The 18,642-nt window shown below is 35.7% G+C and overlaps 1 protein-coding gene across 2 annotated transcripts in view; it reads right to left on the minus strand.

Moving 5' to 3' along the window:
* Nucleotides 1–1,321: 1,321 nt before the first annotated feature.
* L2HGDH (L-2-hydroxyglutarate dehydrogenase) overlaps nucleotides 1,322–18,642 on the minus strand; it is a 34,055-nt gene continuing 16,734 nt past the window's right edge. Inside the window, exons 7-10 of one of the 2 annotated variants that reach the window (XM_016145772.2) lie at nucleotides 13,356–13,523; nucleotides 12,264–12,421; nucleotides 11,041–11,172; nucleotides 1,322–3,400 (exon numbers count right to left, since the gene is read on the minus strand). In XM_016145772.2, coding sequence (XP_016001258.2) covers nucleotides 3,205–3,400; nucleotides 11,041–11,172; nucleotides 12,264–12,421; nucleotides 13,356–13,523 — 654 coding nt within the window. In that variant the 3' untranslated portion in view covers nucleotides 1,322–3,204. The remainder of the gene's footprint in view (nucleotides 3,401–11,040; nucleotides 11,173–12,263; nucleotides 12,422–13,355; nucleotides 13,524–18,642) is intronic. The other variant, XM_016145774.2, reaches the window with a different exon arrangement.

An 18,642-nucleotide genomic window follows, 5' to 3' on the forward strand; every position in this document is an offset into this window, starting at 1 on the left:
TCCATCAAGGGCGACTTGACAATTATGTATGAAAGTTGCAAAGACACATACCATTTGACCCAGCAAATTCTAGGAATATATTCTATAGATATACTTGCTCAAATGTGAAATGACTTAGCACAAGGTTATTCATTGCAGTATCATTACAGCAAAAGCAAAAAATACACTCGAAATAAACAATTTAAATAATCATTAGTAGGAATAGGGACTTGCTCAAAAATAATCATACATACATAGAATGAAACCTGTAAGGTCACATAAAAAGAACCAGGTTACTGTGTTCGAGGCCATTTGAACATTCTCTAAGATACACAGCAGAATGAAAAGAGCAGGAAGTATAATATTCAGAGTAGGTTACCATGTGCAAAAAAAGTTAAGGAGATCACACACACACACACACACACACACACACACATATGACCTGCAAAGCTGCACAAGACATGGACAATTCTTGTTACCTCAGTGATGAGGACTGGGTGGCTGGAGGAGAGAAGACTTCACTGTGTACCTTTTTGTGATGTTTGAATTCTTAACTATATGAATGTGGTATTTATTCAGAACATTAATTAAAAGTCATTTTTTTAATAAAAATTTTCTAACCTCATTATAAGCACCTGCTTCAAGGGTTAAAAATGAGAGTATTCCACTTATGAAGACCAGGTGCTATAGGCATAAAAATAAAGATAAATAAATAAAAATGGAAGTATTAAACACACTGAGTGCTGTCCGTCAGTAACCAAAGCAATATCACAGAAAACAAATGTCATTGTCGCTCACTTTCATGGTTCATTGCTATAGCTAACTTTGGTTCTCTTACAGTCCACCTGCCAGAGAGAAGTTGGAGCAGGTACTCAGATAAATCATTTGCCTTGTAATGGGGAAGCTCATGCCCAGAAGCCGATCCCCTGTAAGAAATAACATACCAAAAATATTTTCCCAAGAACTAGGATTTTTAATACAATTCTGAAAGAATGATTTATTTATTGGATTCCTTTCACCCATTAAAGCAGTGTGTGTTTATGTTATATACATTCTTCTATGGAACAGAAATAATGTTCCCTGGTGCTCAGGGGCATGAAGATGACACTGAGGTCAGCCAGATATTGTCATCACTACCAGATGGAAAGCCATTTTTGTGAGGAAGAGTTCCACTTTTTACCCAAACTATAAACTACTCTACCTCATTTTTCTATTGTACACAAAGACGAAATTTTTTTAAAGATTGGCAGCTACAAAGCTATGATAGTTCAAGTTTTACAGACAAAAACTTTATCTGAATCAGAGTTTTTATGAAATTAAAAATTATGTTCATAACACCAAGGCTCATTAAAATATTTTTAATATTAATATACATTTTCTTCTCTTAGAAACACAAAACTTAGAAATATTATATCAGTATCACACAACAAACCCCTACTGACATAAATACAAAATGTTTTACAAAGAGACTAACCTACACATTCAAAACACTTTAATTTTTTCACTTATAATTTTGGAGAGTAAAGTAGAGATCCACATGGAATGAGGGTACTCTAATTAGGACAGTTATTTTTGTAATTTCAGTCTTTCACAGCTTAGTGCATATGTAGTCCTCCCACTGATGAAATAGAAAATTGTAATATTTTCCATCTCTTCCAAGTCTTGTAATGGGACAGAAAAATATCCTGTGTGTCACATTTCTTGAAGGAATCAGTTGTTATGAAGAACTATTGGGGCTTGTTTCCTCTGTGAATGGTTTCTGAATGCTTCTAATATGCTCATCCCAAATTTCAAATAATTGCCTAGTCTATTTACCTGGGATGTGTGCTACTTCTTGAACATGAGCTGATGATGTGTAGCTTTTCGAATTAATGGGATGAGGTAGCTCAATCGATGTAATCATCGAGGCTTGAAATGAAAAGGAAGAAAACAAAAAAGTTTTTCCTATCAACCAAAATGCATATCCTTCTAACTCATCTATCACACAGCTTTGGAGTGATGAAAGGAAGAAAAAAAATCAAGGGTAGATTAATCCTGAGAGAGTATATGTGAGGGAATGGATAAAACCACCTAAATGGTGTTTCTGTAATAAAAGTTACCCCAATCAGTAGGCTGCCATATTTTCATTTATATTTCTATTTTCCAACTTTCTGAATTGCAAGAATCATTTCGACAGATACCAAACACATTTATACAGTATGTAATGTACAGTCTGGCCCTGGCCAACAATTTTAAATGCTCATGAAGTACACATGCACGTAAGGCACTTTTGCGGTTTACAAAAGTGAATGCCTCAAAGTTAGGTATTTTCCAAAAATAAAGAAATATCCTCATTAAAGTTTATAGGATCCCTGAGAAACCAAGTAGGCATAGTTCATCGGTGGTCCTGGCCGACATTTGTGAATCTTGGTGTAACTGAAGAACAGAGATATGAAGTAAATAATTTTTTAAATTACAGAGTTTTGTATATCAGTGCCAGGATTCTAAAACTGTTCTCATAAAAACCTATCAGTCATAAGTTCTTTTATTTTCTCAGCCACAGAAAACTGATGAGTTGTCAACAAGCATTCACAGTGTACTGCTGTTTAGATTTAGTGATGACTCTATACCAACTCATTTATAGAGAGACTTGGAATAATAAAGGTTTGGAATTTCTCTGCAAAGTTTGTTCTTAGAAATATTATAGCTAAGATAGAATCTTATTCAAACTACTTAAAAATGTAAAATTTCACATATATTTTAAGTGAGGAACTTTGAATTCCCAAATACAAATACTGTTGCTCTAAATAATGTGAACTTTTCCATGACTCTTCAAAATTAAAAGGTTTGCAACCTATGGTATAATTTCTTGTCTACGAGAGACAGAAAGCTTAGATATTAGAAAGCCAAAAAGTTAAAAGAATAAGCAACTTTTTATGCCATTATTCCCAGACATTGTAAAAGAGCCAAATCTCTTGATTACGATTGGTGAGGACAAATCATTAACAAAGTCAGGGATTCAGGACAGATACAACTGTTCCTTTTCTCTTTACTCACAAAGTATAAGAGCATGGACTTTAAAAAATTATTATTTCTATGTTATATCCTTTTAACAATTCAGTGGTTATCTAAATGAGATATCTAAAAATATTTTCAAGCCGTTTTTCTTAAAATTAAAGAATGCAATTAGTACATTCTTATTGCTGAATGTGGAGATTAAAATGCATACATAGCTCCTTTCATTATTTACAATTTAAATCTCTGTTGCACTTCATCTGCAATCATTCCAGAAATTGCAAGGGAAGACGTAGCAGCAGGGGAAGGTGCATTTCTCACATGAAGAATGCGATTTCCAATAACCCCAACTCCTCCATCAAATACAAAATCTTCTACCAGATTTCCACTTCTATCCAGGGCTTGGGCTCTTACTCCAGCTGGTCCTCTGCAAAGCCAAGAATGGTAGTCAACTGACTGGATAAAATAGGACACTTTAAAAGTCAGCATTTTCAAAGTATTCTTAAAGCAATAAAGCCTTCTTTATTCTTCGAAATGCACAATCATGTGGAATCAACAGGTTTGTATTTAGCCGAAGGCTGTTAGTTGTAGCCTATAAAACTTACATCCTCAGCCTAGAGCATAATGCCAGCCACTTCATAGTGTCAATAAATGCTTATCAAATGAATATACAAATAGGTAAGTTAGTTATAAATAGCTGTCTTTTCCCCAAAGTAGCAGATAAATCCATATTTAATTAGAATAGATATATTTTTTTATTTAAATTTATAAAATTGTTATAAAATTAATAGGAATAATAAGGCTCTTCTGATTAATACAAAGGAATGAAAGCAAGAGATATGCATGTCAGTTGCATTCCTATATCTGGTACAGAATTCTACTTTGTGTGTATATTTTGTTTCGATTGTACACTACTAAAATTTATGGAGAGAAATGTTTTCAAATGGTAGCGAGTCCTTTTTGTAGTTTGTTTTTATTTTTAACAGGTTAGCCTTCAATATCAGGATAACTTTCAATTAATTATTAAACAGAAATGACAGGAAAAGCACAGAAATGAATTTGGTAGCATATTAATACAGTAAGAGCCTTTACTACTAAAAGTTGTGTTTTATAACACTTGAGTTTACAAATTAGATATTTTTTTTGTTTTTAAGATAGTTTAAAAATTCACCGATGAAACGTAAACAAAATATTTTTGAAATCCAAATGCACCTTCATTGAAACTATTCCAGAAAACCCAGTTTGAAAACAGCTGCCTTAAACTCACTGCCAAGTCTCAAGAAATGAGGCAACAATATTAAACACTTTTATTGATTCTGCATTGGCCCAATGCAGATAAGTACTTGAGGAAGATACGAAGAACAATATAAGAGCACTGCCTTCTAAGACCTCAGCCTGGCAGAGGAGAGATAATGATAACAGCTATTACTTACCAAGTGTTTACTTTGTGCTAGGAATTCTCTCATGTAGTCCTCATAACAACTCTAAGAATTTATATTTAACAGCAAAGAAACAGAGTAATTAAGTGACTTGCCTGAAGTTACACAGCTAGATGTTTCATTTGTAGAAAGATAAACAAGGATTACAACAAGGGTGAAAGGTTCTATAATAAAAGTAAGTACCTGTTCTACAGAAACTTGCAGGAAATCTGGACAAGAGATTTTTGAGCTGTAAGGATTTCCAATTAAGAATCAGATATAACACTTAGAACACAAGATAGAATAAGACTAAAACTAAAATTTCTTTGGGTAAGGATACATATCAGTGTGTCAGCCAGCATGTGGCCTATGTCATACATTTTACATTTCTGGTTTTTCACAACTCATCAAAGCAGCATTTCTCCCCTTTTCTTGGACAATGCTGCTGCTTCTGTTAAGAGTTTTTTTCTAGGAGTTTCTTGTCCCTCCCTTTTTATCTGGCAGAAAGCCAATGTGTAGGGTACACACGGTGGCATGACCAGCCACTGATGGTGAGTGTTCAGAGGAAAACTTTCCTTTCTACAGAGGTTTAGTTAGTACATTCCCGTTACTCCTTCTAAATAAATAGAAGTTAATATTGATTAACTACAGTTAAAAATGTGTATACTTATTTTGCTTACAAACACCAACTATGTTCTTAAGTTTCCTATATTCCTGCCCGAGTGTTCAAGACCTATAATTTAAACTATAAAAAACAATGTACAATATTAAGTTTTTCTAAGGATCTCACTTTAATTCAAACTAAAGTAACTATTTAACATGAAATCTTTAAACTACCAAGTTTCTCATGTTCTCTCTTCAGTACCTAATGCAGCTTCAGGGTTTTTTTTTTTTTTTTTTGTATGATTACATATAGGCACTCCCTCTCAGAATACCTCAGCTTGAAATGAGAATCATAATCTAAAATTTCAGGTAAGATAAATCATAAACGTCTTGAGGGTAATGACAGCACCTTGTACAACACCCTTTCTTCACTCCTATTTCTAGGTTTGTGCCTGGTACACAGGAAGTATTCAATAAGGTCAGAAAATTTTAATTTTTTAACTTCTAATTTTTAAAAATTCCATTTTAATAGATCAAAAAACAAACATTTAATGGTTTAGCACTATTTGTAGCCATGTATTTTACTATATTTATAGCTAACTTTAATGGGAATGTACATCCTAGACCCTTAAATATGTCCAGAAACAATAGGTAAATATATAATCATAGCACTCATTCATCTGAGAAGCACTGTATTTACTGTTTTTTTGTTCTGCAACAGGCATTATCTGGTGGGCTAGAAAACATCTATGACAGGCTATACCTGACATCTTTGGCCAGTTCCAAATAAGCTAAAAGTGAAGTTCACATGAGCATATTTAAATTTATCATGGTGGTATGGGGAAAGTAAACAGTTTCACGTTAATTTCCAAACATGAAGGAAGGGTATTTTGGCAACTAATCTTGAACCTAACTGGATTGTGACACGAGAAATGTGGTTTAGGGCTTAGGACATTTTCAGCCTTTGTAAATGTTTTTTGAGGTCTTGAATAACACAAATATTCTGTAATGGGGGTGGGGGAGTTCTAGAAATCCATTCAATCAAGTATTATTCAAATCTATATTCTATTTGCTAGATCTCTTCTATCAATAGACATGTCTTAAAATCACCCACTACAATTGTGGATTTATTGATTTCTGCTTGTAGATATGTCAGTTTTTGTTTTCTGTATTTCATATTACATGCATCAAATTTAGGATGACTTTATCTCTAATAATAATTTTTGGCTTATGATGTAGTTCATCTGAAATAAACCCAGTATTCATCTTTCTTCTAAAAAGCATTTGTCTAGCACATAGATGAAATTTTTAAAATCTGACCTGACAATCTCCACCTTAACTATTAATCACATTTACATTTATTGTAATTATTAGTATGTTTGATTTCTACCATTTTATTGTATGCTATTTAACCTGATTATTCTGGGGTTCTCCTACCTCCTTTCTTAACTTACTGTGTTTTCTATATTTTTTTCCTCCTTCGCCTGATTTGGAAGGCAAATAATTGTTTCCATTTTTGTGTTCAGTTTTATTTATTCAGGTGGGATTCACTGTGTATCCTGAATTTTATATATTTTTTGTAAATTCTAAAAAATTCTCAAATACACCTCTTCATAATATTGTCTCTTCTCAATTTCTCTGGAACATCTATGTGATACAAGCTAGACTCTTCTCATTTTCTTCTTCTCGTCTTTTAATTTCCACATGATGTATTTATTTTGCAATATTGTTCTCTGCATTCTTCAGATTTAACTTTCATTTTATTAATTTTCTCTTAAGATCTAACCAGCTGTCTAACTTAGTTATTTGAGTTTTAAAATTTAAGATAAGAACTATATTTTTCATTTCTAGAAATTCTAATTAGTTTGTTTCCTAATTTGTCTAGTGGTTGTTTTGGTTTTGTTTTGTTTTTTGGTCTTATTCTTTTTCATGTTTTCCATTCTTTTTGTTTTTAATTCATTGGAGCATATTCACTTTATGGTTCTTAAAATTACTATCACCCAGAAATGTGAGGGGCCTAATTCTGGCATTTATTCTATCTGCTTAGTCTCACTTATGATGCTTTGTAACTTTTGATGGTAAATTTCTGTTCAGCAGGGAATACTATGGGAGTTGGGTTGAAGTTTTGTCCCTTCACAGAGGTTTTACATTTGCTCCTATCAGGTGCTCCAGGTTCATTACTATTCTGGGAACACTTTTTTTTTTTTTAATGAAATTTTTAAACATGTACAAGAATAAAATGAACAGTATAATAAACTCCCAATTATGTATTACCCAATTCCAATAATAATCAATACATAGCCAATCTTGTTACATCTATATACCCACTTGCTGTCCACCTCTCTCCACTGGTTTATTTTAAAGCAAATCCCAGGTGGCACATCATTTCACATCAATGCATATTTCTTTTAAAAAGATTCTTAAAAATAATAATAATGCAAAACTAATAATTGCTTAGAATCAACAATATTCAGTCTGTGGTGAAATTATCCTGATTTGCACTTTCTCCCTAATCTATTTAATGTAAGAGGAGGGAGAGGGAGAAATAGTTTGAAGCGGGATCCGAATAAGTCCGAACCTACTTTTCAAACTAATTTCTCAGCTAAGATTCCCAGATTAAGCTGGGTGTTATAAATTCAAACCCCAAGCACTTGTGAGGACAGGCCCGGGGCTCTAGATTTTCAGTAGATTTCATCAATTCCACATTCCCCACTTCCCTCAAGACCAGGACAGACAAAATTCTTTAATACTTTCTGGTGCCAAGGGGAATTGTTTTTGTAGACTTCCTTTTCACTGAGGGTGTAGCCCTTCAAGGGTCTCTGGCTTTACACGAGTTCTCAGTTCCAACTTTTACAGACCCAAGGCCTCTTTTCTAGTAGTTGAGTGAAAATTAAAATATAAGTCCCTAATATTTTATATCTTGTTTTGTGTGGTAGATACATGAGTCTATACAATTGTCTAAATTCACTGAGTACTTAAGATCTGTATTATTTTACTGTATGAAAATCACATATCAATTAAAACTAAAACTCACATATTTATATCAAAACTAGCAAATTCTCCCTATCCTTCCTGGACAGCATCAGAACCAAGTCCTCTTAGTACTTGGGTTTTCAATTTCCTCTTCGTTTTTGCTCCTAAGATCGCCCCTTACTTTTTTGCATTCTCAGCTATATGTAGTTCAAAGGATTTTTATTATATTTTTCTCCATACTTTCTTAGTATTTTGTAGTGTGAGGGTTACCAAATTCTCTAGACTAGTGGTTCTCAACAACAGTAGATTTTGCCCCCTAGAGGACATTTAGAAATGTCTGGAGACATTTTTGGTTGTCATGACTAGAAGAGTACTGCTGGCATCAAGTTGAGGCCAAGGATGCTGCTAAACATCCGACAATGAACTGGACGGTTTCCCACAACAAAGAATTATTTGCCCCGAAATGTTAACAGTGCCAAGACTGACAAAACCCTGATCTATATCATCTTTACTGCAAGCATATTTGGCTTTCACCTTTGCATTTCACAATGACACAGTATGATCTTTAGCTTTCACTTATGATAAAAACATCTTGCCTAAATAAGAAATTCCCCAAAGAAGAAATTTTCAACGTGAAGGGTGGAGAACAAAGGGGATCTTAGCATATACATCTTCGTCTTTTACATCCTTACAATGCTTAACAAATAGAAACTGCTGTTAGATGACTATGGCAAAATTAATCGCAGAATAAATTAAAGGACTTTGGAGCTAAAATTAAGAACCTTAAACGTCATGATGTAACAATGAAAAGTTTGTACACCTAATGAATATATTTGACAGATTATAATTTTACATTCCAATGTTCACCAGTAAGTTATCGCCCAAGATGCTCTGGCTAGGCAATGAGAAGTCAAGTCAGATGCCCTTTGGAGGTTATTACAATTTAAGGACACCAGCCTGAGCGAAATAATTCATTAAAAGCACTGCTTTGGTTCCCTTTCACTATCTAGAACTGCTTAATTTGCTTCTACCTCAATATTAATGATAGGGATTGATGGTTTTACTATAGTGGGTTGCAAGATAGGCAAGACCTGGACTTCAAAATGTAGGAAAGTCTACCGATCTTTGTTGTTATTCCTATTTAATGTGTCAGGCATGTTACAAGGTACAGAGAATAACACAATCAACACCTATTTTTTTTTTTTTTATGAAACAGCTTAAGAAATAAAGCTATTAAGAAATAATACCTTCCTGTGGAACTCTCTGAATCCCATTCCCTTCTCTCCCCTGAAGTAACCATTTCCTGAATTAGATGTTTACCACTGCACTTGTTTTTATTTTCACATTGCATGTGTGATCCATAAATAATATATGGTAATGTGTAAACTTATATAAATGGTATCAAATATATCTTCTATAACTTCCTTTTTGTTACTGATAATTTCCTGCATACAATAGCTACAGAAATGGAGTAAAGGGGAAGGAGTAAATTGCAAAATATGTACAACTTCTCTGTCTCCAAAGAGAAACTCATCTGAGATTGGACTGAATTTGTCCCTCAATGCACCTGCCTACAGTGCTGTATTCCCTTCTTTACTACTTGCCAATGAAACTGGTAAATGAAATTCACACCCTTATACCCACAGGCAGAGGAGTGTTCACCAAAAGCTACAAGCCCCAAGTCCAGTTCTACCATATGAAATTCACTGGTATAGAGTTTTCCTCAGGCTTCTATGAAAGGGTGGTAATTAAAAATAGGTAGTGAATTCACTACAACTGTTTAAACACGGAATTCACTATCCCCATCTATTGTGTTTTCCAAGGAATACTAGTACCAGTGACAGATACCAGATTTGACCAACCTATTTTCAAATATAAAACATTACAAGGTGTTAAAGTGGACCACTGAAAACATAAAAGCCTTTATTTATAGGTGTATGAAAGAAAATAAAGCCTAGATATTTTTATCCCTTCCATTTCAGAAGTTAAGTAGAGGGGTGAAAGAGATAGAGCAAAAACATTACCAGGGTTTTAACAGTTCTTCTAAGGATTCAAAGAGGCTGGTCTAAGAATGATACATTAGAGTCAGATTTAGACCAGGATGCTCCCTTCAGGGAGACAGCAGACACGATTATTGCTCTCTTCCCAGATACAGAGTCAAGCTGCTGACATTTTACACCAGGCAAGTTCAGCAGCTGTTACCGAGACAACAGACACTTAGGTCTCTAGAAATTTAGGGGATGGATTCATAAAGGAGGGGTACTTCAAAGTAAACTGTTGATTAGGCTTAATGAATGGCTTGTTCAGGGAAAAAGGTGAACACCCAAAGAGAAAAGGAAACAGCGTGGGTAGTATTTAGGACAATTTAAAGATCAAGTCCAGAAAACCTTTTATCTTAAAAAAAAAAAAAAAAAACTGTTTTAAGTAATCCTTCCTTTGCCTCATTTCCTTGTTACCCACATAACAAAGTCTCAGACTGATGGTTACCACACTACTTCCAACTTCTGTCCTGCAAACAAAGTCCCTGAGTGGAGTAGGACCCAAGAAAGAAAAACAAAACAGTAGAGAAGAAACAAGCTAAGAGGCTAGGTATAGGAGTGTGTTTCTAAAAAGTGTTAAGAATCAATCAAAATAGATGTTTTAATGTGTTTATTACCTAACTAGTTAACACAAATGGTGATCATTGATCCTAACTGAATTAAAGATAAAAGGCTCTGGAATCACAAGAGGCAGAGGCCAGGGAGATTTTAAAAATTTCAAGCAAGGTGTTTTTATCGCAACTGATAGCTAGACACAATGGCGAAGGTGGCATCACAATACAGCTGCAATGAAGATTTCAGTTTAATGTTATAAGGTAGTCTAGATAATTATAAATGGACCTAGTTCAAGGACTAAGGGCCATGATGCAGCAAGGTCCAATATAGGCACTGCAAAAGGAACTCAACATCTTGTTGGGAGAGAACACACAAAGATTCAGTGGACACACTGTCTGCTTCCAGTGTGCTTACGAATCACCACCTCAAAAATTCACCTAGGTCATGACTGTATGTACAATCCTATGGTTTTTCCTTACCTAAGTATATCGCGGATAGTAATCTCAGGAATAAACTTTTGAAGGTGCTTCACTGTTGCACTGAGAAAACAGGCTTTATACATTTCATTGACTCCATAGGAGAAATTCTGTAATGCCAGTTTAATCAAGCCACTGAAAGCAAAGAAAATAAAATCTTTATGAGAGAAAGAAATTTTTTATTACTATAAAACACCTTTACAACTATTAGATTTAGATGGGCGGAGGCGTCACAAAAATCTAGTCAAAGTCAGAAAAACCACATATTAAAAGAAAATCAACTTTTGGCCAATAAAAGAAGGAAATTTCATCAAAGGAATACCTTCTAAACTCCAAAGATAAAAACCTTTCAAACTCAAATTCCCAGGGAATACTGGTTACAAACTAGGAGTCTATAAAGCCTGCCAACAAAAAGGCTTTCTAATACAAATATTTCATGTTTTCAACACATACTTAAAGGCATTAGCAGATCTTGAAATCAGGGCATTAAAGAACTGAGGCATTTACCCTACTTTTCTTCTCTCAGTCAGAGGTAAAATACCCTAGTAGTGATCCTCATACGGGACTGAAGAGCCTATATATATATATAGGATCGGGCTTCCCAGCATGTGTGCTTGGAAAAACCTTCTGCTTCAGAATTTGTGGAAGGCAAAACTCAAGCACAGTTTAAAAAACTTTCTAGTAATTTTGATATGAAACACACTGGAGAACAACACTGCTAAAAGGACCCCCCAAAATACCTTATTGAGTTCTTACAATAGGAAAAGAACCTACGTACCAGATCAACACAATATTATTGTTAGCTTTCCACAAAAGGAAACAACTTTGGCTATCAGAAATTTCTCGAGTGATTTTCAAAACGATAGTAATTGGTTTGAAATAATCTTATCAGAGTGAGTCATCTACTGATTTTAAGAGAAATTTCTTTTTTTATTTCAAACTCAACTAGAAGTTTAGCAAAACAAGATTTGGGTGGTCAGATATGTGACTAGTTCTTAGTCTTATTCTTTTAAACCAGACATAACCCTGAATTATCAAGATTTTCTTGAAGTAGTTAAAACATTATGCTTATTCCACAAAGCTCTTAATTTGGACTAATTAAAAAATCAATACACTAATCACAAATATGAAGATTTACTCAATAAATCAAATATCGATAAAGACAAAATTTCCCACATTAAAAAGATAAGCACTTAAAATCATTTTTTTTAAGTAAATAAAGTTACCTCTTGGTAATTACATCCACAATATCTCTGGCATTGAAGTCAAAGGGTTTGTAGCCCTCTCGTTTAAATGCGAGAACTGCATTAGGCCCTAGCCAAATACTGCCATCCAGCCTTGGTGTAAAGTGAACTCCTAGGAAAGGAAACCGGCCATCTGGGACCTACGGATTTAACACAGGGAAGAGCTGTTAGCCCCATTTCATTCTGCATTTTAGTATGCGCTCAAACATTTAACTGGAAATATAAATCGCTTTCTTCCTATACATTTAATTTTCATTACTTTGACCTGTTCTCAGATATACTTTTCTACTTACATGCTTCTGCCTAGAAATGCCAAGCAGGAAACACTGATACTACCTGGACTAATAGACACTGTCTCATCTATTCCTCTTCCTGGGTAAAAAAAAAAAAAGAACTGTTCTACTTCAGGTTATTCCCTGCCCTGGCCTTCCCCCAACACTCTGCCTCCCAACTAGGGATATATGTGGCTGGCAAGTAAAATCAGAGCTGCCAGAAAAACACACATTTATGACACAAGTTTTTATAAAATTGGAGTATATTAGTTTGAAGTAGATGAAATGGATGTTTTGGCAAGGTCAAAAACAGTAAGTAGCTAAATACTAATAACTTATTTCAACCTAGTAGTTCCAGACAGAAGAAGGAACTCTTCATTTAAAGGGCTCTGTCGTCTATACCATGAAACTATAGAGTGGCCACATCCTCTTTTCTGAACCTAAAGTTAGTGAACTGAGAAAGAGGGCTGCATATCTGGGTATGCTAAAAGGAAAAGTTCCCTTATGAGTGATCTTTCCACTAGAGAGAAAGAAGAATCAATTAGGTTCTCTTTTGATAGCCCTTCCCAAGGTAAACTCATGCTTTCTGGAGACATGTACTTATGGGCAATTAAGTATAATTTAATGATTATGATATCAGAATAAGGATTTAGGGATTTGACATAAGAGAAACAGGTGAAGTGCTTACACAAAAAGCCCTTCAAAAAACTGCTTACTTCTGAACCAGACAAAAGTTGTTTCATTCCCTTTTTGCCAATAGTCATCTTGAGAAGGGTGAGAAGGCAAGAGCATCATTACCTACCGGATAAATATTTCCTTTTACAAGATAGCATTTTTCTGGCTTCAAGAGCAGGTAATCTCCCCGGAAAGGTACAATTTGAGGATTGGGATTGCAACCACTCAACTCAGAAATACGGTCTGAGTAAAGTCCTGCACATGTCACAACATACTGACATTGAACTTCCTCTCCCTAGTGCAAAAGAAATGAATAGTGATTTGTAAGAAGCAGAGAGGAGAAGAATAAATCAAGAGTAGAAAAACAGATGATAGAAAAGATGATAAGGGTATAGAAATAGACTTTTTTGTTTTTATCCCTTTTAAAACAGAAAATCAAATATAAGTATCAGCAAAATAAATTCTTCAGGATTTAGGTGGCAGGTGGAAACTTAGAATAGTGGCATGCAAGAGGATGTCACACCTTAAATTTTGTACTATAAATTAAGACACAATGGTTGACCTAGTGCAGATAATTAACAAAACGTACACATACATACACATTTACGAGTATGGAACTTAATTATTTGTTGCTGGAAGAAGCAAACTTCATTTAGATGGCCCTAGTTTGGCCTCTTTTTATTTCAAACAGCTTCTCCTGTCTTATCTATGAATAATTATCCTATTATTCTCCAGTTGCTTCACATTCCAGCCTTAACCCACCAACAACCAATTCCTCCTTCCCGATCAACATCTACTTTACAAACTGAGGTTATTTTCAAAACCTCATTCATTCAATCCACATTTACTGAGAACACACACTACAGTCAAGGTTTGCTTTAACATCTAGGAGACCGCTAATCTTAGGCCATTGTATTTTCCCATAAATTTTATTTTGTAATTATCATCTGCCTGTTTTCAGATTTACCCTGCCAGGGTTAGTCAACTTGATACCTTAAATGATTTCATTTAACCCTGATTCATCATCAAACTCCAATTCCCATCTCTACTTCTTACAGAGTGAACAACTAGCATCTCCTCGCTCCAGGTAATTTCTTGTTCTTAAGATTTCCTCCCTAAATGACCTGTTTCTGAGGCCTTAGCATTCTCATTTGTCTCAACATTCTTTCTTTCCAGTCATTATTGATTCAGCCTTATTCTATTTCTGCATGCATCCTATTTTTGCCTAGCTACAAGGTAAACCTCTTTTCAAGAGTTATACAAGTCACGTTTCTGACAAAAATCAGATGAAACTTTGTAGTTGAGTTCAAACTAGCTAGACTAAATCATGACAGTTTTAAGACTCTTGAAGTTAAAGGGCTATGTCAACAACAAAAAAATACCTTCTTCTAAATATCTTTCCTGTTCATCTAGAGTTATATACCAAAGTACGAGAAGTATTTTTATGTGATACAAATCTATTTGTTCCTATTTTGAAAAGTCAGCAATTCTTTTGTTCTTAGAACATAAAATGTAGATAAGCTCTATGATAAATGTAAAGATAAGAGAATTTGCAGAATGGTTCAGCATGCAAATAGCCTAGTAGTTCTCCTTTAAAAACTCAAGGAACATTTCCAAAGAAAGAAATGATTAACAACTATCTTAGGTCTCTGAGATAATTTTATGCTATATATGAAATAATAATTAAATTAAGTAACACATTAATTTCACATCCAAAATGGAAATTTAGGCAAACGCTGAATGATGCATTTGTTCGAACATGTATTTCTTTAAAAAATCCAACTGTGCATCTTTTTTGCTATTTCATAAGTGAAACAGACTTTCCCCACATATGCAATCTATACATCTTTAGTTTGCAAATCCTCTCCCATAAAGTTTACTTTTAAAATTCCTTTCTTTTAACCTCATAAAAGCATAGATGTTCAACTTGGTAAGTTGACTCAAACTTTTTAATTATATTATTTAATTATACTGAAGGAAAGTGCCAAAATATAAGGCAACAATTACAGTAACTGTGGGTGAAATATATATCCACTGGTATCCCATAGGCCCCTGCATATCTTCCATCACATGATGCCATACACTAGTAAAAATGTCCCTTGAGTGAAGGCAGGGGCAAAAACAGACTTTTAATTCTGTTTTAAATGGAGATCTTGGTTGCTCTGCCACTTGGGCCACATGACCCAGCAGATGTGACGGTAACAAAGTGTCTGTGGCAGATAGTGATGTTTTATGGAGACTTCCGTAGTCTCCTGTAGGCATATCAGAGCACAGACCTTTAGGAATTTGGAGGAGAGTTACAGTACCCTCTGCAGATAATTATCCTCCTTCTGAGAAAGTACTTCTGGCTTTGACTCAACACTTGACCACAGGTCACCAAGTTACCATGTGAACTACCCATTATTAACAGGGTATTGTCTGACTCACCAAGCAATAAAATTGGGTGTGTACAGCAATACTTTGTCATCAAGAGGAATTAGAATATACAAGATCAGTTTTGTACAAGTCCTGCTGGCACAAATAAGTTGAAGAGGTAAATGGCTCAAATTCCCATGACCCCTGTTCCTGTTAAATTACCTCCCCACTCTCAACTTGCCTCTTACCCCCCATGGGAAGTTCTCTATGATCACTTCACCAAGGAAGAAAAAATAGAGGCCTGGTTCCCAAATGATTCTGCACAACATTCTGGCACCATTGAATGTGATCAGCAATAAGACCAGAGCCCCGCTTGGAAGTGGCCCTGAAGGACTGTGGTAAAGGGACAACCTCCCCGTGGGCAGAACTTTGAACACCATACCTGGTTGTTTATCTTACCTAGAAGGAGAGATGGCTAGAAGTATGGATCTACACTGCTTCATAAGCAATAACTAGTGGTTTGGCCAGACGTCAGGAAAAGGAGCTCTGGAGAAAAGGTATGTGAATGGACTCAGGGGTAAAGATAATTTGCATATAAATGCTCACTGAAGAGTAGCCACAGCAGAGGAAGAATTTAATAATCAGTAGACAAGATGACCTAATCTGCAGATGTTGGTTAGCCTCTTTCCCCTGTCCTTGCCCAGTGGCTTCACAAACTAAATGGTGATGGCAGCAAGGATGGAGGTGATGCATGGGCTCAGCAACATGGACTTACTCACCAAGGCTAATGTATCTACAGCCACTGCTGAATGCTCAATCTGCCAACAGCAGAGAGCAACAAAGCCACTGATATGGTCCCTGGATCACTTCAATCAAAAAAAACAGGCAGCATTTAGTCCTCACTGGAACAGATATTTGCTCTGGATATAGATTTGTCTTCCCCGCCCACAATGCTTCTACAGAAACCATCATCTGTGAACTTACAGGATGCCTTATTTAACATTATGGCATTTTACTCACAAGCATTACTTCTGATCAATGAGCTTATTTTACAGTAAATGCAATATAACAATAGGCTCATGCTTGTGGAATTTACTGATTTACTGTTTTCCCCATTGCCCTGAAGCTATTGGGTGACAAAGTGGAAAGGGCTTTAGAAGATTCAATAACAGCTCTAGCTGGCTGGCAACATCTTGCAAGGCTGGGGCAATGTCTTCCAAGATGCTGCATATGTTCTAAATCAGTGACTAATATATGGTATTGTTTCTCCTGTAACCAGGATTCACAGGTCTGGAAATCAAGAGGTAGAAACAGGAGTGGCTCCTTATAATGATCCACTAGTCCCTGCTCTTAATCCAAATTTATGCTTCCTATCTCCACGACTTTGGGCTCTAATGGTTTAGAAGTCTTAGTTCTCAAAGCAGAAATACTTCCATTACAAAATAAACAATGGTTCCATTATGCAAGAAGTTGATACAGTCACAACTGGCCACTTTGGGCTCCTCATGCCAGTGAATCGACAGGCAGAGAGGATAACTGCACTGAATGGGGTAACTGATCTTGACTCTCAAGAAGAAATAGAGGTGCTACCACCCGGAGGGTTTGGAATCATAAAGAGTATGTATGGAATACTGACCTCCTGGTATCTCTTAGTATATCCCCATGCATTGTTATAAAGGTTAATGGAAACCACTACAACACACAACAAGCAGGGCTGCTAATGGCAGAGATACTTCGGGAATGAAAGTATGAGTTAACCCACCAAACTAGGAACCAAGACTAGCTGAGATGCTTGCCAATAGCAAAGGGACTATGGAATAAATAGCGAAAGAAAGAAATTATAAGTATCAGCTAAGACCACATGATTGGTGATATAAATAAGGAATGTAGTAGTTATGAGTATTTCTTCCTTACTTTGAAATATATTTATCTATAATTATACTTATTTCTTATTCCTCATAGTTATAAACTGAATTGTGTCCTCTACCCGCCAACCACCCCCCCCCCAAAAAAATTCATATGTTGAAGCCTTAACTTCCAATGTGACTATATTTGGAGAGAGAGCATTTAGGGAGATAATGAAGGTTAAATGAGGTCGCAAGAGTAAAGCCCTAATCTGATAAGACTGGTATTCTTATAAGAGAAAGAGACACCAAAGATTGCTTGTGCTTGCATGCTCGTGTGCGCGTGTGCGCGCGCGCTCTCTCTCTTCCTCTCTCTCTCTCTGCATATGCGCACACACAGAGACCATGTGAGAACACAGCGAGAAGGCAGTACACAGCGAAGAGACATCTACAAGCCAAGAGAGCTCTCGACAGACACAATCCTGATGGCACCTTCATCTTAGACTTCTAGCCTCCAAGACTGAAAAAAATAAATTCTGTTGATCAGGCCACCCTGTCCATGGTATTCTGTTATGGTAGCTTAAGAAGATGAATTTACTTATCTTTGTCATGTCCCCATTATTTAACACAGAGTTTCTCAACTTCGAAATTTTGACGTTGGGGGCCAAATACCTCTTTGCTGTGGGGGCCTGTCTCTCACACTGCAGAATGTTTAGCAGCATCCTTGGCCTCTACTTACTAAATGCCAGTAGCATTGCCCTCCTCTACCAGCTATGAGAACACAAAATGTCTCCAGACATTGCCAAATGTCTTCTGGGGGGCGAAATTACCTCCAGTTGAAAATTACTGATACAATATACTTAAATAGTGGTTAACCTTTATCCCAGTATTGAAGTTATAGATCTCAAAAAGGGAATATTTCAGGAAGAAACACCCGATGGAGGAAACTGGATGTTCAGACAACTTTGTTAGAAGAAGAATTTATTGGCTTGCAGAGCGTGTGGGGTTAACAACTCCATGCACGAGCTCGCTTTGGTTAGATTTATTACAGTTTATTTACCTCTGCAGTGTCCATGCAAGGGGCATGTGATTCTTTTGTTTGAGGTTTCACATGTGCCTCATGACTCAGGATGGGAGGGGGAGGTTTGGGTGGGGGGCTGTAAGAGAGGAGGAACTTTTAGACCATTGGTCTTACCTATTTACAGGTCATTCTGC

This window comes from Rousettus aegyptiacus, unplaced genomic scaffold (assembly GCF_014176215.1).
Source record: "Rousettus aegyptiacus isolate mRouAeg1 unplaced genomic scaffold, mRouAeg1.p scaffold_m13_p_3, whole genome shotgun sequence".
NCBI classification, from domain to species: domain Eukaryota; kingdom Metazoa; phylum Chordata; class Mammalia; order Chiroptera; family Pteropodidae; genus Rousettus; species Rousettus aegyptiacus.